This window comes from Rhipicephalus microplus, chromosome X (assembly GCF_043290135.1).
Source record: "Rhipicephalus microplus isolate Deutch F79 chromosome X, USDA_Rmic, whole genome shotgun sequence".
In the NCBI taxonomy this organism is placed as follows: domain Eukaryota; kingdom Metazoa; phylum Arthropoda; class Arachnida; order Ixodida; family Ixodidae; genus Rhipicephalus; species Rhipicephalus microplus.
Window position 1 is genome coordinate 6,788,942 of NC_134710.1, and position 20,938 is coordinate 6,809,879.

General features: G+C 45.2%; 2 protein-coding genes across 4 annotated transcripts in view; one reads left to right on the forward strand and one right to left on the reverse strand.

The window, feature by feature from the left end:
• LOC142777398 (uncharacterized) overlaps window positions 1-7,376 on the reverse strand; it is a 48,342-nt gene extending 40,966 nt beyond the window's left edge. Inside the window, exon 1 of one of the 2 annotated variants that reach the window (XM_075881747.1) lies at window positions 6,961-7,376. In XM_075881747.1, coding sequence (XP_075737862.1) covers window positions 6,961-7,080 — 120 coding nt within the window. In that variant the 5' untranslated portion in view covers window positions 7,081-7,376. Of the gene's footprint in view, window positions 1-6,727 lie in introns of both variants that reach the window. The other variant, XM_075881748.1, reaches the window with a different exon arrangement.
• Window positions 7,377-17,837: 10,461 nt separating this feature from the next.
• The window catches only part of LOC142777401 (uncharacterized), a 110,526-nt gene continuing 107,425 nt past the window's right edge, over window positions 17,838-20,938 (forward strand). Inside the window, exon 1 of one of the 2 annotated variants that reach the window (XM_075881753.1) lies at window positions 17,838-18,310. In XM_075881753.1, the coding sequence (XP_075737868.1) occupies window positions 18,217-18,310 (94 nt within the window). In that variant the 5' untranslated portion in view covers window positions 17,838-18,216. The remainder of the gene's footprint in view (window positions 18,311-20,938) is intronic. The other variant, XM_075881752.1, reaches the window with a different exon arrangement.

The following is a 20,938-nucleotide window of genomic DNA, read 5'->3' on the forward strand; positions in this document are numbered from 1 at the left end:
TGATGGCTACATACTACATACGTCAGAGGAGTTACAGACCCACGCCCTGCGGAGCTTCGCCCCTAAAAACGTCATTATGAACTGATGTTTTTTTTAGGTTCTCTAAGTGCCGAACATATTAGCTACAAATCTTATAAGCCTGGCCCGTTCAACAAATATACCTTGCTTCGGGTACATACCTTGATTATGGTGTAATCTAGGTATTGTTGATTATGTGTTCATGTTCAGCAGAGTGCCCTTTTTAATTTCTCTCTTTCTATAGACACTATCGTGTCTGGCAAGTCAATTTTGTTGGAAGAATAGTGCATAGTAAATTGAATACTTCTATAAAACTTCCTAATGTGGTTGACGAACGTGTTTACAGCACCTGTATGTTGCCGTATAGTAGAAGTGTCGTAATGGAGGAGTCTGTTGGTGCGAAACGACTTGCCATATTTATAGGCGGTGGACGAAAATCATTTGCCCAGCAAGCGACGAGTTGTCTTTTCATGCAATTTACTTTGTTTAAATCAAAAATATTACTACACGCTTAAGAGTGTACGATTAACGTTACCTATAGCTTTTTTGGCCTCATTATTGGCAGGTTTTCATTCAGGTTGCAATTCTTCAGTGGCTCGACCATCTTCAAATTTGTATGTAATCCTAACGAAAAGCGCAATCTGCCTTAAGGGGCGTCTGCGCTGTCATTATTAGCGCCGCAACACATTGACGTAGCCTTCTTCAACAACTTGTCTGCAACAATTCAACCACTTTTAAAACATGTTTTTTGTTGCGTATATACTGCACAAAATTTAAATAGTGCTTCAATTCTCTATCTGTAACTATACAACAGAAACATCACAGTGATTTTTCAATACACAGTATACACTTTTGATAATAAATGGACTAGAATTCAGCACCTCCTTCTCTAACAAAATTTGAATGAGATTTCAGCTAACAATTTTCAAACGTCTCAACAACGTGCTCATTGATTATTCAAAGAACAGAGAATTACTATTCAACACAATGTGAGAACAATGACTAAAAACGTAAAGACGTTTTCTATAAAATGTTTGTAATGGTGGGCAGCCTCCATTGTAATACAATATTCGCATTTGAATGTCGACCCTAGAATGCAGAGAGGTCATCCTATCTGCTGACATATCTATATCTACTCGCTGACATCAGCAGTGTTCAACAGATTAGCTATTTGAGTTGGCGTGTGAGCGCAACGTTAGAGTAGACGTGCATCGCCTCTGTAACGTGAGTTGCCTTCGTGTGTTTCTTTGACTGTGTTCATTTGTCTAACATTCAAGAAATACCTGCCTCAACAGGTTTTCCTTCCAGCAATCGTTTTCCCAAATGCAATGATTTTTAGGAGGCTTCCCGAAGCATGACATGGTACGTGTCGAACGTTTAGCCAATGGAAATATGTTGCAAAGAGAGCGCTGTGTAAATAAAAGGAGCAAGTTGGACATCACAGGAGCATATATGTAAGCGTTCGAAATGCGTAAACATCTCATAGATAAAAAAAGAAGGTTTGGACACATCAATGCCTTTCTCTTTCTTTCTTTCTTTCTTTCTTTCTTTCTTTCTTTCTTTCTTTCTTTCTTTCTTTCTTTCTTTCTTTCTTTCTTTCTTACACACGCAGAAACACGCACGCACACACACACACGCACGCACACACACGCGCACACACAGACAGGTGCGTGAGCACGCACGTACACACAGTAATTTGCTAAAACACGCTTGCATAATACCACTTTTACCCATTTCCTATTTTCACGTACGCCATAAAAAATAGTTGCTCATGATTAACTAAAGGCTTAAGTGTAAAATGGAAAAAATTCGGTAGATCCCATGTATCTCGGAATCAACGGAATGCGAAGCATGCGGAGGGAAGGTGACCGTGTTGTAATTTTTTTTTGAGCGACACGTCATGAAACAACGCTAAATTTATGTACAAATGTTGCACGCACAGACATATATGTCGAAGAGTTGCAGATGTTTATATAACCAGTTATTTGCACTTGCGCAACGTTGCCAAATAGAATATGCGTATTAGAAACATCAGAAGCTGATATGAAGCGCTGATGCACGCGAGGATGCTGGCCCTGGAGACTGCTACATAAATCAACTTCAGCGCATTCAACAAACCATAATTGACGTTAACCCGACGTGACAGCTGTATCAAAGGAGTACATATGTAATGTTTATAAAATTGGTTAGGGCGCACTGCAACTACTATTGACGTTTCAAGAAGATTAGCGTCTATTTGAAAAGTAGTTCCGAGACCTGGCGTAGCTCTGTGGAGAATGTTGCATTGCCACGCAGAATGCTTGGGTTCGATTCTAGCTGGGACCCTGACACACACAGTTTGCATTCGTTGCATTGCAATTCTTTGAATTCGTTGGCTCAACGCTACCGATGTCGGGTATTTCTTAACGCTCGCGCGTTAAAATTGCCGATGTGTTTCTCGTTGTTACTGGGTAGGTATACTAAATGTCAATCACCTGTGGCACATACCCGCATACCAAAGGCACATGCCCGCTTGTCAGTATGTGCCACTGTCTGGCAGGACGGTTTTGACGACGTACGTGACGGGAGTGTGACATTATTCATGTCTTGATCAGCGTGTCATATTCGTCAAACCATATTACCCTCACCCCGCCGCGGTGGTCTAGTGGCTAAGGTACTCGGCTGCTGACCCGCAGGTCGCGGGATCGAATCCCGGCTGTGGCGGTTGCATTTCCGATGGAGGCGGAAATGTTGTAGGCCCGTGTGCTCAGATTTAGGTGCACGGTAAAGAGCCCCAGGTGGTCGAAATTTCCGGAGCCCTCCACCACGGCGTCTCTCATAATCATATGGTGGTTTTGGGACGTTAAACCCCACGAATCCATCCATCCATTTTACACTCCCATGCTAATTTTGCTTCACGCCAAGATAAGGGGGTGACTGCGAGAGTACCGAAACGTAAGCGTCTAGATAGATAAGTAGATACTCTCAAAGTTGCCCAAGTTTGCTAAGAAATGCTTCGCATTTAAAAAGCTTGCTACCCAAATATAGTAGAACGCGTCGCGTCCGAACGATGCTTATTACTTCCAATGTCTGTGCTTACACTATATATCAACTGCGTAATATATCAACCAATTACCAACCCCACTGATCAAGCCGCTGTCCAAGATGCCCTAAACCACGTGCAAGAATGGTGTGACCTGTGGCTCATGAAACTTAACCCCAACAAATGCAAGACCGTTTCATTTCACCGCCGCCACAACCCATTTCTGTTCCCTTATGTAATTGCTAGCGTTACCCTCGAACACGTGCAGTCATACAAGTATCTCGGTGTCACCATATGTAGTGATCTAAACTGGTGCACGCATATTACAAACATTATATCATCAGCGAACAAATCTCTGGGTTTCCTGAAACGTCACCTCCGGCACGCACCTAAAAATGTCAAGCTACAGGCCTACAAGTCCCTTATCCGATCCAAATTGGAATACGCACCCGCAGTCTGGAGCCCACACCAAGCCTATCTGATCGACTCACTCGAGGCAGTTCAAAACCGTGCCATCAGGTTCATTCATTCTTCGTACTCTTACAATACAAGTGTAACATCACTCAAAAAAGAATCAGCTATTTTAAACCTTGACATTAGCCGCTGCATCTTTAGTCTCAGCCTTTTTCATAAGTTTTTTCACAGCACTCTTCGTCATCCCTACATCGCCCCACCGGCCCGCATATCTCACCGCACGTGTCATTCGCTTCAAGTTGCCCGGCCGAGGATTAAGACGACCACCTTTTCTATGTCCTTCTTTGTTGGGACAGCAAAAGACTGAAAGAACCTTCCCCATGATGCCGTCACCACTGAATGCTCATCATCATTTTTTGATCAATTATGTGTCCACATTTCGTGATAAAAACTTGTGGCAACAAAAAAAAATTATATGTTAACCCACCCCTTATGTAATACCCCCTCGAGGGGTCTTTAAGAAAAATAAATTTATGTTATGTTACACTTGTACGAATAGAAAACGAAATCGTGTCACGCGCCATGGCTCCCTTCAAATGACTTGAAACACAATGTGCTCATTTCCACTGGCTTCCTAACTATGCAAATAGCGTTAATCTAACTTCATTTTGCTGCGTATACCCCAGTACTTCTCACTCTGCGATGTCGTGGAGTGCTGTATTGGTTAGCGTGCGTGGTAGCTGATTGAATCGTCACGAGTTCGAATCCTATGTGTTGTGCGTTTCTTGTACATGTGTATGATGATTGTGTATGTAGTCGCATACGTGTAGCAAATTCTAAATGTTTCGTAATTCAATCATAGTAAATTTGCTCCGTAAAATAATAGTAATATTTTTTATCAAGAAAGAGCAACTGCTAGTCCAATCTAAAAATGGTTTCGTGAGTACAGGTAAACAGAAAAGGCTGCTTGCGTCTAACAAGAGGCAAAGTGAGGCAAATCACACGGCGTGGTGAAAAGAGTGTTTTCCTCCGTTCTGGAGAGAAACGACCTTTTTCGCATAAACTGCAGTAATGTGCGTGCAAATTATCGATGGCCCCACGTTATAAAAAAGGGGAACAGATAAAGTGGCCGAGAGGTTTGGCACTCGTGGTAGAGGGGCAAGTGTTGCTTGTCGTTGTGCTTGGCAGTGCGTTACGGACTAGCAAGGAACAGCAACGAATTTCGTTAGAGACTTGACGGAGACAAAAACCTGGCTATTCTTCAATATTTTCAGTCACTAATTATTTTTTGCGTGTGAACTTAGTTTATCGCTGGCGTATGATTGTACAAAATTTATTAGGTACACGTGTATGTACTGACATGGGGACTTGGTCATTGCCAATCTGCGGGTTCGAGGACACACTGTACCTGCCCCTGGTTACGCAGGCTTAATATTTAATGTAGACACGATCACCATAATTATGTAGCAAGATCAGATATTGGAGACAACGCAAAATCAGTCATGACTATGAACGTGACCAGATTAAACGATCATGAGGAACACTTGATGAACCTAACTAATCGATAAAGGCTGGGGTCTTGTTACCACAGGCGTGCGCTTTGTCCTTGTTCAAGAGGGGGGGAATTCGTTTGCCAAGCCAGAAAGGAAAGAAGGTCCGGTATATATGCAAGAAAATGAATGATCACGTGCTTCTTACAGCAGCCAGCCTTTCGCCCCGACTTTCTAGGGGTAAAGTTGGAAAGTGAACTACAGCTCTCTAAGTGGAACACCGAGGTTTCTCGGTCGCCCTTATCGTCATAATGCTTGTGTGGCAATCACTATAAGCGTTAAAAATATGACCTGACCAGCCTAACTGAGAAAGTATAGGGCAAAGACTGGCACCCGTATTGGATAGGAGAAAGGGGTATCCATCTCCCTTGTGCGCTCGCCGATGCTATAACCATAAGAATGGATCGGAGCGCGCAACAATCCCTCGGTGCTTATTTGTGCACCAGATCACAGCCATTTAAGTGCGCGCCGCCATATTTGGAGCGCGCGTCTGTAGTCCCTGCACAGTTAACAAACAAATAGATAAGTTACTGTTATTAAAGAGTAAGCTCGTCATCCCGGCATTTCCATCGCGACTTAGCATCTTCCATCGTGACTTAGTGTGTGTTCACCTAAGTGCCTATAGGGGTCTTCGTTTTCTTGCACGAGACAGTCACTGTTGTTAAAGGCCAAAACAATATTCCATATACGCCATTCGGAGAAGCAGCCCTCAAGCTTGACATCACTTGGCTACTTACAGAGGTGGCAGCTGTGCTCGCACTGGCCATACTGCCATACCTGGAACCGAACGTGTAGGGCACCCTTTCCTGACATTTGGATCAGCAACCTCGGCTGACAACAAATACATTAACTGAATATAGAGATATTCAGCCCTGGCTTGAAGAATTACTGGACCACAGTCGTCACATTAAAGTGGAACAATTGCCTGTTTTGCATGAGACATCGTGACGATGATGAACTGTGACGCATCGCCCTCACTGCGACAGACCTAGTTTAGTGAGTCAGAAAGGGGTTAATATTTCGCGGCTCCGCGTGTCATTCTCTCACTTGCGACAATACAGTCGTCTGAGAAGCTACGGCATTGCCAGTGTAATACACGAGAGGTTTCTGACAGATGCCCCAAACAGGTATCTGGGCCGACGAAACCGTCTCAGGCTATCGCCCAGACACAGCCAGTTCTGCATGCCAGAGACATTTCACATTTCTGGCACCTGCCAACGCCCAAAGTATGCAAGAGTGCAATGGAGAATAGCAGAGGCATTGCCACTAGGGCGCTTGCTGTCGGCGATCGGGGGAACAAACGAATAATGACAGACCACCCGAGCCGATGAACTAGTCCTTGACACATTGCCTATCTATCTATCTATCTATCTATCTATCTATCTATCTATCTATCTATCTATCTATCTATCTATCTATCTATCTATCTATCTATCTATCTATCTATCTATCTATCTATCTATCTATCTATCTATCTATCTATCTATCTATCTATCTATCTATCTATCTATCTATCTAAATAAATAAATAAATAAATAAATAAATAAATAAATAAATAAATAAATAAATAAATAAATAAATAAATACATAAATAAATAAATAAATACATAAATAAATAAATCAAAATGAAAAATAAACGAAAGATGATTACGTACATGAATTTCGCGTGCAGCGCATCCATACACTACCAACAGTATTTGCGGCAGAGGGCCCCTCCACATACCTCAGTAAGAATTTCCACGGTGATGATCCAGTTGCGATCCCTATATCGAAAGGTTACGCCGTGGAATATGCGTTGTGATCAGTGCAGAACCACGTATGAGCCCTTCGAAGTCGCGCGTACGACTTAGAATGGCAGGACATATGGGCTGCCAAGATGTCGCTTTCTTGATACAACAAGCATCCGACACAACAACACTTGGTGGTGGCCGAAGGGCGGCCATCAATAGGGCTCACCTGCTCGGTCCAGCGACGGCAGCTCTTCTCCGCCGCATTGATCGGCGGCTTCGCGCCACTTGGCCAGAGGGCGCTGTTGGCGGCTCGTCGCCCAAGCCCGCTGTGAAAAAGTGCGCCCATTATTCTCTCGTAAAAAATGCAATTTCGCGGAGTGTAGCGCTACACCTGGTCATTCTACTTGTCTGACGGTGTTTCACGATGTTTGTGTACTACAGAGATTCCCAGCTAACAAATATTTCGTTGATTGTTGGGAAATGCCGCCCGGTTCGTGAAAAATTGAAGCCGTGGCTGTTGCCTGTCAGCGCGCGCGTACGTATTATTCTACGTGACGTTATGAAAAAGCTGGCCGATAACTGAATAAAGAGGCCCCATGAAGTGTACACAGCTGCGCCTCCATAATTACCGACAGATTGAATGACCCAAAACAATGTGCCAGCCTTTGCTTACCGACCTTTTTTGGTCGTTGTCGGCCAAGTAATAATGTGCTTGAGTTCCGCTGATTCTGTCCATTCAGAATGTCGAAGTCTGTAAAAATGAGCAATAGCGCGAGGAAAAAAAACATAATTACACCGTGCTAAACTTGGGAATACTCTGCATATACGGCATTTGCACAAACAACCCGTTTGACGGAGGTAGCTCGGAAAATAACGGTGATGCTCAATAATTCATTGTCTGCTTACTTGAGCTCGCTATTTGCCTGAAATGCACCTAATCCTTCATGTGTACGACAAACAAAATAACGACTCTATAATTATTTCGATGAGAGCATTTTGTCTTGGTGGCTACAATTAGCTCTTAAAAAGGCAGCAGTTCCGGATATGCTGCCACATGGCGGCCAAAATAATACTGCCAGTGAGTCTCGCAATTTTGCTGAAAAAAATTCACAAGTATCGCTGACAGCAATGCCACGTGACTGGCTGCAAATAATCTCTCAATAAATTCTGGAGAAAAGAAGTTTGACTCGTTACCTCTCCGATCTCTCGCGTATAAAGCACGTGAAGAATATTACAAGGTATAATTTTAAGCAATGAGTGTAATACGTTAATTTGATTGATTGATATGTGGGGTTTAACGTCCCAAAACCACCATTTGATTATGAGAGACGCCGTAGTGGAGAGCTCCTGAAATTTTGACCACCTGGGGTTCTTTAACATGCACCCAAATCTGAGCACACGGGTGCAATACGTTGAAGTTATCTACGATGACAGACATAATTTCTGGAAGCAAGCACCCATCAGCTGTCACACAGCTTTCTGAAATAATCGATGCATTTGCCACTGCGCTTAACGCTAGTGAAGAAAGAGCACGACAGATTGGTCAAACGTATTTCACACCACTTGTCGTTAGAAGTCTATCTGAAAAGGTGCACAAGCTTGATTTGGCTCTGAGAATTAAGAATGGGTTGAATATCTACTGTTTGAATAACAAGGACTTTGTCGATATATCCTGGGCCTGGCCACTTTGCCTTGGACATTCGGTGTAGTACCACAGGGTTCGGCTGTGGTAACTGTATCATTTCTGTTCTATATGCGTGAAAAAAAAAATGAAAAAGCGCTTCACTCTTCCTTAGATGCGAGACTGTTGGTGGATGACAGTTGATTGCTTACTCGTGTAAAAAGCAGCGCTTACTAGGTGTACAATGATGCTTTAAGGGCTGTGGACGAGTGAGGCGAATAGGGGGGCGCCGTAAAAATAATTAAAAAAATACCTTTATGTCACCGCGCAAAAAAGTTAGAAAGAAACAAGTTAATCCACACAAATAAAATATCTCGCCGTTAAGATGAGCACGATTTGACTTGAGAATTAACTATTTAAAGATACTTGACATTCCATCGCACATAAATTATGCCTTTCATTACGATTATGAGATCCCGTGTCTGAATCAATGCTGATGGCTTGCAGAAGAGTTGTGCGCTCAACCTTATAGTACGCTAGTTTAATCTGGGACCTGCGGAGTCAAGTGCTCGTTGATCAGCTGGTAGGCATGCAGCGATTTGCGGCACGGTTTATTTTTTCAGGAACGTTAACAGGGGGACTAGAAGCACTCTTTGCGGAGCATGTTGGAACACAGGCCACAAAGTTGCGACTGTTTTTGCACGAAAAAAAAAAAAAAACAGGGGTCAAAGGAAGCGTAAACTGTCGATATGTTTATTGATGATATCCCGCACAAAAATCGATAGCCGCAGCAAGCCACGCACTCGTGATTGCAAACCACTCTAATCACAACTTGTCGACTAAGCAGTTGCTCTCTTCCTCCGAAGGAGTCACAAATGTATCACTCGTACGAGAGGAACTTCGTGCTTCTATCTGGAATGCCTCAAACAATTTTAAACCCGTGGTATCCCTGCTTCTGCTGATAACATTAATCTCAGTCAACATGGCTCACACTGATGAAAATACCAGTGCGTCAGCAAGTGTCCCGCATCTTTACCATTTAGTTAGAGCTCGTGCAGTTCGCACGCACGCTCACTCACGCACCTTTTGTCTGGCCAGCATACGTCTTGCCGGAGTATAGCGGAAATTTATAAACTACACCGGTGACACATTTTGTGCACAGGTGTGCGTGCTTCTTGCTGCATTGACTTTTGCTGCTGCCATTAAACAAAATACGTGAGCATAGCTGAGATAGTTTTCGCAGCACAGAAAAAAAAATTGGGCACCCTTAAGCTTCGCCTTTAAATTTTGAACGCGATAGCGAAATCCGGACCCTAGTGCACCTTTCAACCGCTAAGTGCACGCACGCACGCACACACACACACACACACGCACACACACACACACGCACACACACACGCACGCACACACACACGCACGCGCGCCCAAACACACACGCGCGCACGCACGCACACACACGTACACACACACACGCACACGCGCGCGCACACACACACACACACACACACACACGTACACACACACACGCACACGCACACACACCACGCACGCACGCACACGCACACGCACACACACACGCACGCAAGCACGCACACACACACACACACACACACACACACGTACACACACACCACGCATGCACGCACACACACGTACACACATACACGCACACGCACACACACCGCGCACGCACGCACACACACACACACACGCACACACACACACACACGCACACACACACACGCACACACACACGCACGCACACACACACGCACGCGCGCCCAAACACACACGCGCGCACGCACGCACACACACGTACACACACACACGCACACGCGCGCACACACACACACACACACACACACACGTACACACACACACGCACACGCACACACACCACGCACGCACACGCACACACACCACGCACGCACACGCACACGCACACACACACGCACGCAAGCACGCACACACACACACACACACACACGTACACACACACCACGCACGCACGCACACACACGTACACACATACACGCACACGCACACACACCGCGCACGCACGCACACACACACACGCACACGCACACACACATCACACCCACGCAAGCACGCACGCACGCACACACACACACGTACACACACACACGCACACACACCACACACGCACGCACACACACACGCACGCAAGCACGCACGCACACACACACACACGTACACACACACACACGCACACACACCACACACGCACGCACACACACACGCACACACGCACACACACACACGCACGCACACACACACACACACACACACACACACGCACACGCACGCAAGCACGCACGCAAGCACGCACGCACGCACACACACACACACACACACACACACACACACACACACACACACAGTAGAATGTACCAGCGTACGCGCGGGAATGGTACATACAGGTTTTTGATCTAAAGCAAGAGTCGCATGGCCTCCAAGATACACGCCGCGACCTCGCTATCCCGGAGGCTATAAAAAGGCCCACAATGCCTTAGAGATTGCAGCACATCATCTAGCATTTGCTGTTTGCTTGATCAACTCCTCCGGAAACGCATGATATGTTTTCCACTAGATGGACATAGTTGTATATTTTTAAAGCTCTTTGAAAGATCCTGCGTGTTTTTAGCAGCGATGGCTGCACTATCCCGGCTTTTTTCGACGTATAGTTTGATGGCCTTCCAAATGCGCTTACAAATCGTCGAATGGGCTCGTTTTCGTCGTGACACCTGTCGAACAAAATGCGTTAAAGGGGCCCTGAAACACTTTACCAAGTAACCATGAAAGAAATTCATTAGAAGAGCTTATTGTCTCTGGAATTTAACGCTACAAAATTTTTAAGAATCTGTCGAGTGCGAGAGGAGTTACAAAGGTTCGTTGCACGCTGCAATTGCATTCTCTCTTTTCTCGCCCCGACGAAAGCACTGGAAGCTAAGGAGGGAGGGGTGGCAGGGGCAAAGAAACTACGTCACCTGCACCTCGTGACATTGAGCACTTATTTCTTTTTTTTTTCTAATGCGCGACTTTTTTCAGTGTGATCACGTGCACACACGTGGACAAGTAGCAGCCCCCGGCGGTGATCTCTGTAACGAGCTTTTTCGCTCACAACCAACGGGGCCGATGCTTACGGCGGAATTTCTGCGACACGATCCCTATAAAGTTATCGCGTTAAAAGAAGCAGTAAACCAACATAAGCTCCGAACAACTGGGTCGGGTTAACCTTCCTGCAAAGTGGAAGACAAAATCCTGGTTGATGAGTGACAAGGGAAAGCCAACGATCCCAAACTGTGACTACTAAACAAGGTCGCTTTAATAACAAGACCATTTTGCAGCTTGGTGATTCTTATCATTCAAGAGGTAGCGTGTCGCGCCCACAAGAATCAAGAGACAGGAAAGAGCGCAGACTGCTTGCACTGCTTGCATAGCTTGCATAAGCGCCCATGGAGACGCCACCGAAAGCCACGGAACTTTCTGGAAGCCTAGAAGACAACAACGCTTTGCATGGCTTTGCTATGAGGGGATGGGTGAAGTTCTCGGCTGAGATTTTTCCTCCAGTTGGGTGCCATACAACTAATTTTACACTGGAAAATGTGGAAAAGGCGCGGCGCTCTACAGAAGTGAACTTGTGCATGGTGTTTGTCCCAAACAGGCACTTAACTAAACACGCGTCGCCGAGATCAAACGAGGGCACAAAAACCCGACGCCGATAGTCCACGTGCAACAGAGCGCACGCATGGAAGAAACAAGTATCAAAAGGCACAGAAAGTGAGACCCTTACCTCATCGGCGGAGCACGCCGCCGAGACCAACTGCACCTCTACCGAGGCCATCGGCACCTGAAAGCAGCATTTGACGCACGCTGGATGCCCAATCTGGCACCCAACCACAACAGAACATCACCGAACCGGCTGCTGTACCAGCGCGTCGAACGTCGAATCCGGCGCAAGATCACAGCGCGGGTCTCGCGCACTCAAGCAAGCTGTTTCCTTCATGAAAATTTGAATGCCATGGAAAATTGTCCTGGTCGCAAGCGGCGGCAACCATGCAGTAATAACACCTGTGACGAAGGCTTATTGATTCATATGTGGGGTTTAATGTCCCAAAACCACCGTATGATTATGAGAGATGCCGTAGTGGAGGGCTCCGGAAATTTCGACCACCTGTGGTTCTTTAACGTGCAACCACATCTGAGCATACGGGCCTACAGCATTTCTGCCTCCATCGGAAATGCAGGCGCCGCCGCCGGATTCGATCCCGCGACCTGCGGGTCAGCGACCGAGTACCTTAGCCACTAGACCACCGCGGCGGAGCCCGACGAAGGCTCCGCGCATGCAAGTGATCACCGCTATAAAGTAATTATGTAGAGATAGAGAGAATAAAATGAAGGAAAGGCAGGGAGGTTAACCAGAAAATGGAGCATCCGGTTTGCTACTCTGCACTTGGGGAAGGGGGAATGGAGAAGAAAGATGGGAAAGAAAGCGAAGAGGGAAATAGACGCGGGCAAAAAAAAAAGGGGGGATGGGGCTTGGTTGCTACAGTCTATACAATAGGCCACTGCCACGCAAAAAGTTCAGTAAGGCCTTCTCTGATTTTCTGTGAGCACACAAATCATGGCGCCTTTCAAGCACTGATTGTTCAGACAAAGGTCTGTCGTCAAGGCGAGCTAACGGAGCAGCTAGTTGCCATCTTTGCACGCTTTAACGAGGGCAGTGACAGAGAACGCGCTCTATAGTTTCATCACTGCCGCAATGACCGCAAGCAGCACTGTCTTTCATGCCGATTCGGAAAGCGAAAGCTTTGGTAAAGGCGACACCAAGCCATAGTCGGCAAAGCACCGTTGTCTCGAGTCGAGAGAGTCCAGACGGAGGCCGGAGTCGGCGAGACGTGTCCAGTCTATGCAGTCGCGTGTGCCGTAAGCACTCGGCGTTCCACAGGGATTTTAATTCCACATTAGCGATTCTTCGGATTGTCATTGCAGCATCAGTTTTTGAAAATGGTATAGATTCTTCTTCACCATCTTCGTGTGCTGATCGAGCAGCGGCATCGGCATGTTTGTTGCCCAATATGCCGCAGTAACTTGGAAGCCACTGAAACGTGATTCTGTGTCCTTCGTCGAAGAGGTGGTGAAGCAGCTCTCTAATTTCCAGCGCTAGTTGTTCATGAGGTCCCCGGCGTAAGGCGAATATCAAACACTGTAGTGTTGCCTTAGAGTCCGTGAACACGCTCCATTTCTTGGCTTCTTGGTGTTTAATGACTATAACTGCGCCACGCAGAGCAGGAAGTTCCGCAGCTGTCGATGATGTCTGGTGGGATAACCAAAACTTCACCGTTGTCGCTGTTGCAGGAAAGATCACTGACCCTGCAGACCCATCCACTTTAGTTGAAGCGTCAGTATATAGATGAGTATGCTCACTGTACTTCTGATATAACAAGAGAAGAGAAAACTGCTTTAGCACTGGAGACTAGAGCCGGGCTTTTGACCCTATGCCTGGAACCGTGAGTTCAACATGTGCATAAGTCATACTTCATGGAGGATTATTATGTATATTATGTATATCATATACAGAATATACATAACTACATAATAATACATAATATACACATAATACATAACAATTCATATACATAATAACTATAGTCATTATGTATACTAACTGTATGATTACCACAACTACAGCAATTTTGGTTAAAGTCCCTAAAACTTTGCAAAACAGTGACGTATGTGGTTATTCGCGCGCCTCCTGTCTTTCCTTCCTCCCCTGACCTCTCCGAGGATGGCACCGCGTCGGTATTAGCCAGATTGCGTCACCTGGGACCGCTCGCAGTGTTCGTTTGCTTACAGTCGCTAGCGACAGCCATCTGGGCTCTGCAGGCGCGGACTCCTTGGGGCACAGATCATCTGTTTTGACGAATACGAATTTGTCCTTCCGTGCGCGGAGTGCTGCGAAATACGTTTCATTCAAGAAGGACGTTGCTGTTCGTTGCCGTGGGTGGTTGTTGCGCCTTCTAATGCGGGAACAAGTGACGGCCAAAACCTCTTTATGATACCGCTAAGTGCTACGAGGTGAGACAAAATACATGGTTTCAAAGAACCGGAAGTGAGAACTTCAGGCCGAAATTTTCGAATCCACTTTGCGAAGTTACGCCTCTCTTCCTATCAGTATGGTTTGATGTTTGCTCAATTTATGCCTTCTCTAGCGCCTTAGACAACTCACAGTTGATAGTGCAGGACGTCGTCATCTTTCATTCAAGTTAATTTTGGTTTTCTTGTGGCACCCCCCCCCCCACAATTAAGACAAAAGCTTAATAGTAGTGAATATAAACTTGGCTTTCTCTCGTTACCATTAAATGACAATGCAGAACTTTTTCTTTTAATATAAGGTATGTGCAACATAAATATGACCATGTTGCCACTGTTCAAAAATTTATTAAACAAAGAAATAACAACTCTTTAGCTGTTGAAGTAGAAGCACTTGAAATTCAGTCCGTAGGCCCTCCTCACGCAGTCCCCTTAAGCCCTTGTGCTCCACGCAGTGGTTATTCACACTTAAGTTCTTGCCCTCCACGCAATGAGAACAGACAGGCCCCGGCGCTCTATTGCTCTGAACTCTTTGCAGGTCCGACAGTGTCAGTCTTTATTTGTGCTAATGTTGTCTTTTTTGAAGGCTTACGCTTAATCGGATTATTTAACGACTGAAATGCATATTTCCCCCACACCTCCTCTTCACCTCTCTTTGCCGTTTTCATGCAGAACTGCACGGACACATCGTGGCTTTCAACTTCGTCAGGCGGGCTTCGTGAGGCCATGAATTTCGGATTTTCTATCACTTGCGATTTTAATATTTTTGGTATTTTTATTTATTACATTCTGCAGACCCTTAGCTCCAAGCAGGTGGGCAGTTACAAGGGGAGATAGTCGAAACAATAAATGGCATAGAGATTGTTTGGGGTAAGTATTTTATACACTCATAGTGAACACAAGGAGCGACATAGCAAATTATTTCATAATAACGCATGTACCGGACAAAAGAGAAAAAAACACCACAAATTCATACTTCATATGTTGTGTGATTAAAGTGAAAATAAATACATAATAAATGCAAAACAATAAACACAATAATTTTCACCGTTCAAGCCAAGAAAGTAATGAATACATAAGTATACAATAAGTACGGCACATACAAGATGAAAAAAAAAACAAAAACAAAAAAACGCTGTAATAAAAGATCGGAAACCTAAATTTTCAAGACAATGCTATTTAGAGCAAAGGAGAAATAGATTGTTTCAGGATGCCCGAGTTGTTCCGTTCCAATCTGAGACCGTTCGTAGAAAATATGAGAACTTATAAGCGTCTGTCCTGCAGAAATAGGGTGTTAGAGATTTGGCGTGATGATGCCTTGTGGGTCTGGTTGATAACCATCTCAAGTACGGCGATGGGTCAATCGCAAGTTTGTGGTTCAGAAGAAGAGAGAGAAGGTCAATTCTCATCTTTTTTCTACGTGTGCTAAGAAGGGAAATGCCATTGGTCTTCAAAATTTCAGAAGGAGAGTCGACTCGTGAGAACTTGTTATAAATGAACCGGACTGCTTTCCTTTGTATGAGAAAAACCTAAGTGAAGCTTGATTTTAAGATATGTCTGTGAACGGCATTAGTTGGAGATTATTCCACTTTTTCAAGTGCCTCTTACGAGCATCCTTGGGACCATGCAACCACATTGACGCTGCGCGAATAAAGTGAGTCCTGTCCTTAACAGCAATCAGTGCTTTTATTGCCGTTTTCCACGAAGGAAGTTCTATGTCTTATTACCTTGTACGTCCGAACCCACCTAATTGATTGATATGTGGGGTTTAACGCCCCAAAACCACCATATGATTAGGAGAGACGCCGTAGTGGAGGGCTCCGAAAATTTCGACCACCTGGGGTTCTTTAACGTGCACCCAAATCTGAGCACACGGGCCTACAACATTTCCGCCTACATCGGAAATGCAGCCACCGCAGCTGGGATTCGAACCCACGACCTGCGGGTCAGCAGACGAGTACCTTAGCCACTAGACCACCGCGGCGGGGCGAACCCACCTTAATCAAGGAAATGAAATGTACAATGAGTCCAAATAAATGGTTCACTTAAAAAGACAGTCACTATGGCAACTTGATGCCTTTTTGTAGCGTTTTGCCTCTCTGACAAACCCAAATTAAAAAAAAATGCTACTTTGGTCTAGGGAATCAAAGATAACTTTTTTGGTGATTTGTAGCTAGTAGTATAAAGTAACAAAATAAATACTTACCTCATTGAACTGACGCCGGAGCGGCTTCATTCATTGATCCGAAAATTTGGGTGAGCCGAATTTCACCCCTTTTTAACGGGTCATTGAAACACTGCATGGCATTAGCCTCGCAAATATTTCCCATGCGAACGCTGCGAGCAATTTTCAACTTTTACACATGGAAAGGTTGGCATGTACCAACACTTATCACTGGAAAATAGAAACAAGGGAAGGTACTTTTTGTGTTAAGTACAGAGGCCGCGGCAAAGTCAAAATTCGCGTTTTGCCCCGCATCTGATTTTACTCCACCCTACCCAAATTCAATTCCCATTTCATTTCGGGGTCGCGAAAATGGGGACTTATTCTGTGGTCCTCCCAGTTCAGGAGTGGCAACTCCGCCACACTGGTAGAGACCACTCTTTGAAATTTCTCGTAGCCACGCTGTGTGGGCGAGAATTTTGGTTTGTGAACCCAATCACGAGTCTTTTTTTGTGACGTCACTGAACATAGCAACGGTATCACTATTGCTGACATGTTCCTGGACCGACGCAGTGCGCTTTATCGCACTGGCTGATGTGATAACTATATGGTCTTTTATTATGTTTTTTTTTGCTTTGTGAACAAATTTACGTGACAAAATTTGTTACTCGATGATTTTCTGGTAAGTTTTGTTAATACGGCCCCTGGTTTTTATTAGCCAATAGAGGACATAACAGTCAAAAGAAGAGAAATCCTGCAGTTTAATATATCACACAAAGTACCAACACACGCTGGCCATTTCGCTGCCACAGTTCTTTCTGTGTCGCTAATGTGCATGGAGCTTATGGGAATCAAACTAAATAGTTAATGCCTATCCCAATGTAATCAAATACAAAAGCAGTGCCCGCAGGCAGATGCTTCATGCTGTTCTTATCTGCTGCAGGTTGTAAAAGTCTCTATTCTCGTTATCGTTCACCATAATTGTCACGTCGGAAGTGCCTTGCTCGATGGAGATAAGCGTCTGGAAGCAGTCGCAGCAACCCTAGTTCTGTGCCCCACTCGTTGAAACAAGGTTGCCGGAAGCCAACACGTGTCACAAACAGCTGCTATTAGTGGCTGACTGTGCTGCAGGCGTGAAACAGAGGCGTCACTTTCGCTCCTTAAAAGATGATTACCATATAAATCGCTTCTGGTGCTTTTAGAGTCATTCGCTCATATTGTTCAAACTCTTGTTATCTTTCTTGACTGTTTCAGTGATTTACGCTTTCTTAGTCGCACTCACAATTGCATTTCATGACGGCGTCCCGTGGTGTACTTGCGTGGAAGATGCAGTATGTATGACGAATATTCGTAGCTGACGACCCCAATATTTAACTGAGGTTGATGAAAGCATGAATTCAGAATGTGGCTTTACACAGATCCACGTAACTAAACACTATGCAGCAAACGCCCTATAGAAGTGACAAAGTAGGCTGCCACGTCATCAAGTGAATAATGGGAGATGTGTATAGCCGGGCTATTACCACCAGAGAGCGCACTTATCTTATCAAGGGGAGAAACGCAGGCAGCGTGCAGCACCTAGGATGGCGACTCTCAAGACGCGTCTTCTTCTCGTCGTCGCCTACCTGGCCAGCGTCGCCGCTGTGATCAGCGTGGAGCACTACTGGCACAACTCAGGTGGGCAGTTCTCGATGCCTTCACGAGTGAGCTCAATGGCACTGGGTGCCATTTATCTCGCTTGATCGCAAATCACGGATATTGCTTTTCATCATTTGGCATTTGTCTTTAGGGTGCTCGTTCAACACGTTCATGTTGTGGTGCACAACGTGTTCATTCAAATGAAGGTTGCGATGCTCCATGTTCATCCGCGTCGTTGAAAATTGCAAGGTTCGAAATTTCACTGCTTTTCCTGGAGACAGAAAACTTGTAAGGCGTTTGCGCTTACTTCAAAGAAAGGCCAACCAAGGAGTGTGGCGAAAAGCATACTCTTTTTGGACGTTTGTCGCAAGCGCTAAAATAAACTTGTTTTGCCGATGAACCTACTTTTAGTAGACAGTCTTGCCTAATGAACTGCTAACGAGCGACGTAATTTCCTAAGTTATTCAAACGGCAAACCTTGTGGTGGTTGGCACTGTTGACACCACTGGTGAGCGTTACAAAGCCAAGTGCAACCCTCCCCCTTTTAATTTTATGGCGCAGATTGGATAGATTGCTCTTCTTATCGCAAAAAGCCCCGCGGCCAGATTGAAACACTCTGCTCTCGCATGCTTGCCCGCATGACGTTTTCTTCAAGCAAACTCGTGATAGCTTGCCATGTCATTAAGAAAAGACACGTGCATTCGTAATAGCTCATTTTAATGTACCTCAGAGGTAGGTATGTTAACCTTGACCATAAGGAGCCCGGAACATTGCGTTCTCTGTTGAGAAACGCAATGAAACAAATTAAAAAGTGAAAATTTTACTTCAGTGAAGGTGCATTATTGCAGGTTAAATAGGCGTTCCATACGATGTGCGTATGTGGTCCCTTTACAATTAACATCTCATATTTTCTTTGAGCCCTGTGCCACCGTAGATTCCTTCATGACTTTTGATGATAATGATTGATTGATGTGTGGGGTTTAACGTACCAAAGCCACCATATTATTATGATAGACGCCGTAGTGGAGGACACCGAAAATTTCGACCGCCTGCGGTTTTTTAACATGCACACAAATCTGAGCACAGTGGCCCTACAGAATTTTCGCCTCCATCGAAATTGCAGCAGACACCCTTCGCAACTTGCGCGTAAAAATTAGGAGGTACTATCATATTAACGAATGTTGAACGTAAAAATGGACTTAGGGCTTGTACGTATAATTTTTTACGTTACCGTAACATCGAATGGCGTTTCCCGCTTTACCGGAGAACGTGCTTTTCAAAGCTTTAGCTCCCCGTATATTACTGAAACTTTTGGTTACGTACATAAACTATATTCAAACTATATTCAAACTATATTTCAAACTATATTTCAACTATATTCATTCAACTATATTATTTCAACTATATAGTGCATTCAAACTATATTTAACTTAGCTAAACTGAATCACTGCGGCGCAAAAAAGTCACTAGATTTTTTTTATTACTCAAAGTATCCTCGTATGCGCAAAAGGCTGAAGAAATACATAGTTTCCGCAAAGATAATGTTGACATCTTGTGACACTTCCTGCAACCACACCAGTGAACACGTTGGCTATCACGTGACATTTCTAGGTCAAAATGATTAACAAGATAAGATATTCCTAATAATGCCACTGCAAGGTTTCTAGACCAGTCGTATGATGCATGATGTTTCTGCAATAATAGTTTTGTTACACGGCTGGCCTAGACTGCACCTGCGCGCGCTTCTTTCATTACGGCCTTCTCACCCGTCGCGAATATAAGGGGAGCGTTTCTGAGTATGTTTAGCCACCCGTTGGCGGTAGGGGCGCAGCGACCCTTACCTTGCATTTTCTGCGCCGCGAACATAGCACAAAAGAAATTATCATCATCATCATCACCATCACCATCATTTATTTTCTCTTAAAGGGCCAGTAAATAGCCCTGAGGCCCAAAAATTTTTTATAAAGAGATATATGTGCAGTTTTTCATTGCGAACATGCTGCCGCAACAATTTTGCGAATACGTGCTATATTAAAGAAGTTACAGGGGTTATAACATCGATCTAAGTTGGTTTCAAATTTTCGCGTGGCCTCGCCCCTCTTTTTCCTTCCATAAAGGGAAAGGCGTAGTCCATCGTCGTGACTCCGCCCACTTAGGCAACGTGACATCGCGTCAGTGATTGACGTCATCGGCGAACTCTATCAGTCGCAACGCACTTCCGCTTGCCGCGAAGCGTAGTTGTTTGTTTACCGTTTCCCGCACCAGCTGCGGGTCAACCGTGTAAGCGTCAGGTGCAATATGTCGACCACAAGCGATCAGGTCCCTGACGTATACGTCGCTCGATGGCTGATTCGCTTCAGCCATGCAGCGCGCAGGGCCCCATCGTGAGGCATCCGGTGCTGATGCTTCTTCGCTGCCCAGTCGCTTGATTTGCGGCCGACGACAGAGCAACGCTTTTTACCCGTGTTGCTCATGTTGAGGGCGAAGTACCTTCGTACGTGCGCACAGGCGCTGTAGTTGAGCGACGAGTGTACACGTGCACGCGACAACTGCGAGGCTGGTTCTTTCACCGCAGCGCCAAGAGACAAGGAGCAGTTTCGTAGCTGTGGGTGAAACAGGACCCGACGTTGACTTCACCACTGTTTGTTCACGCCTGATTTCGACCGA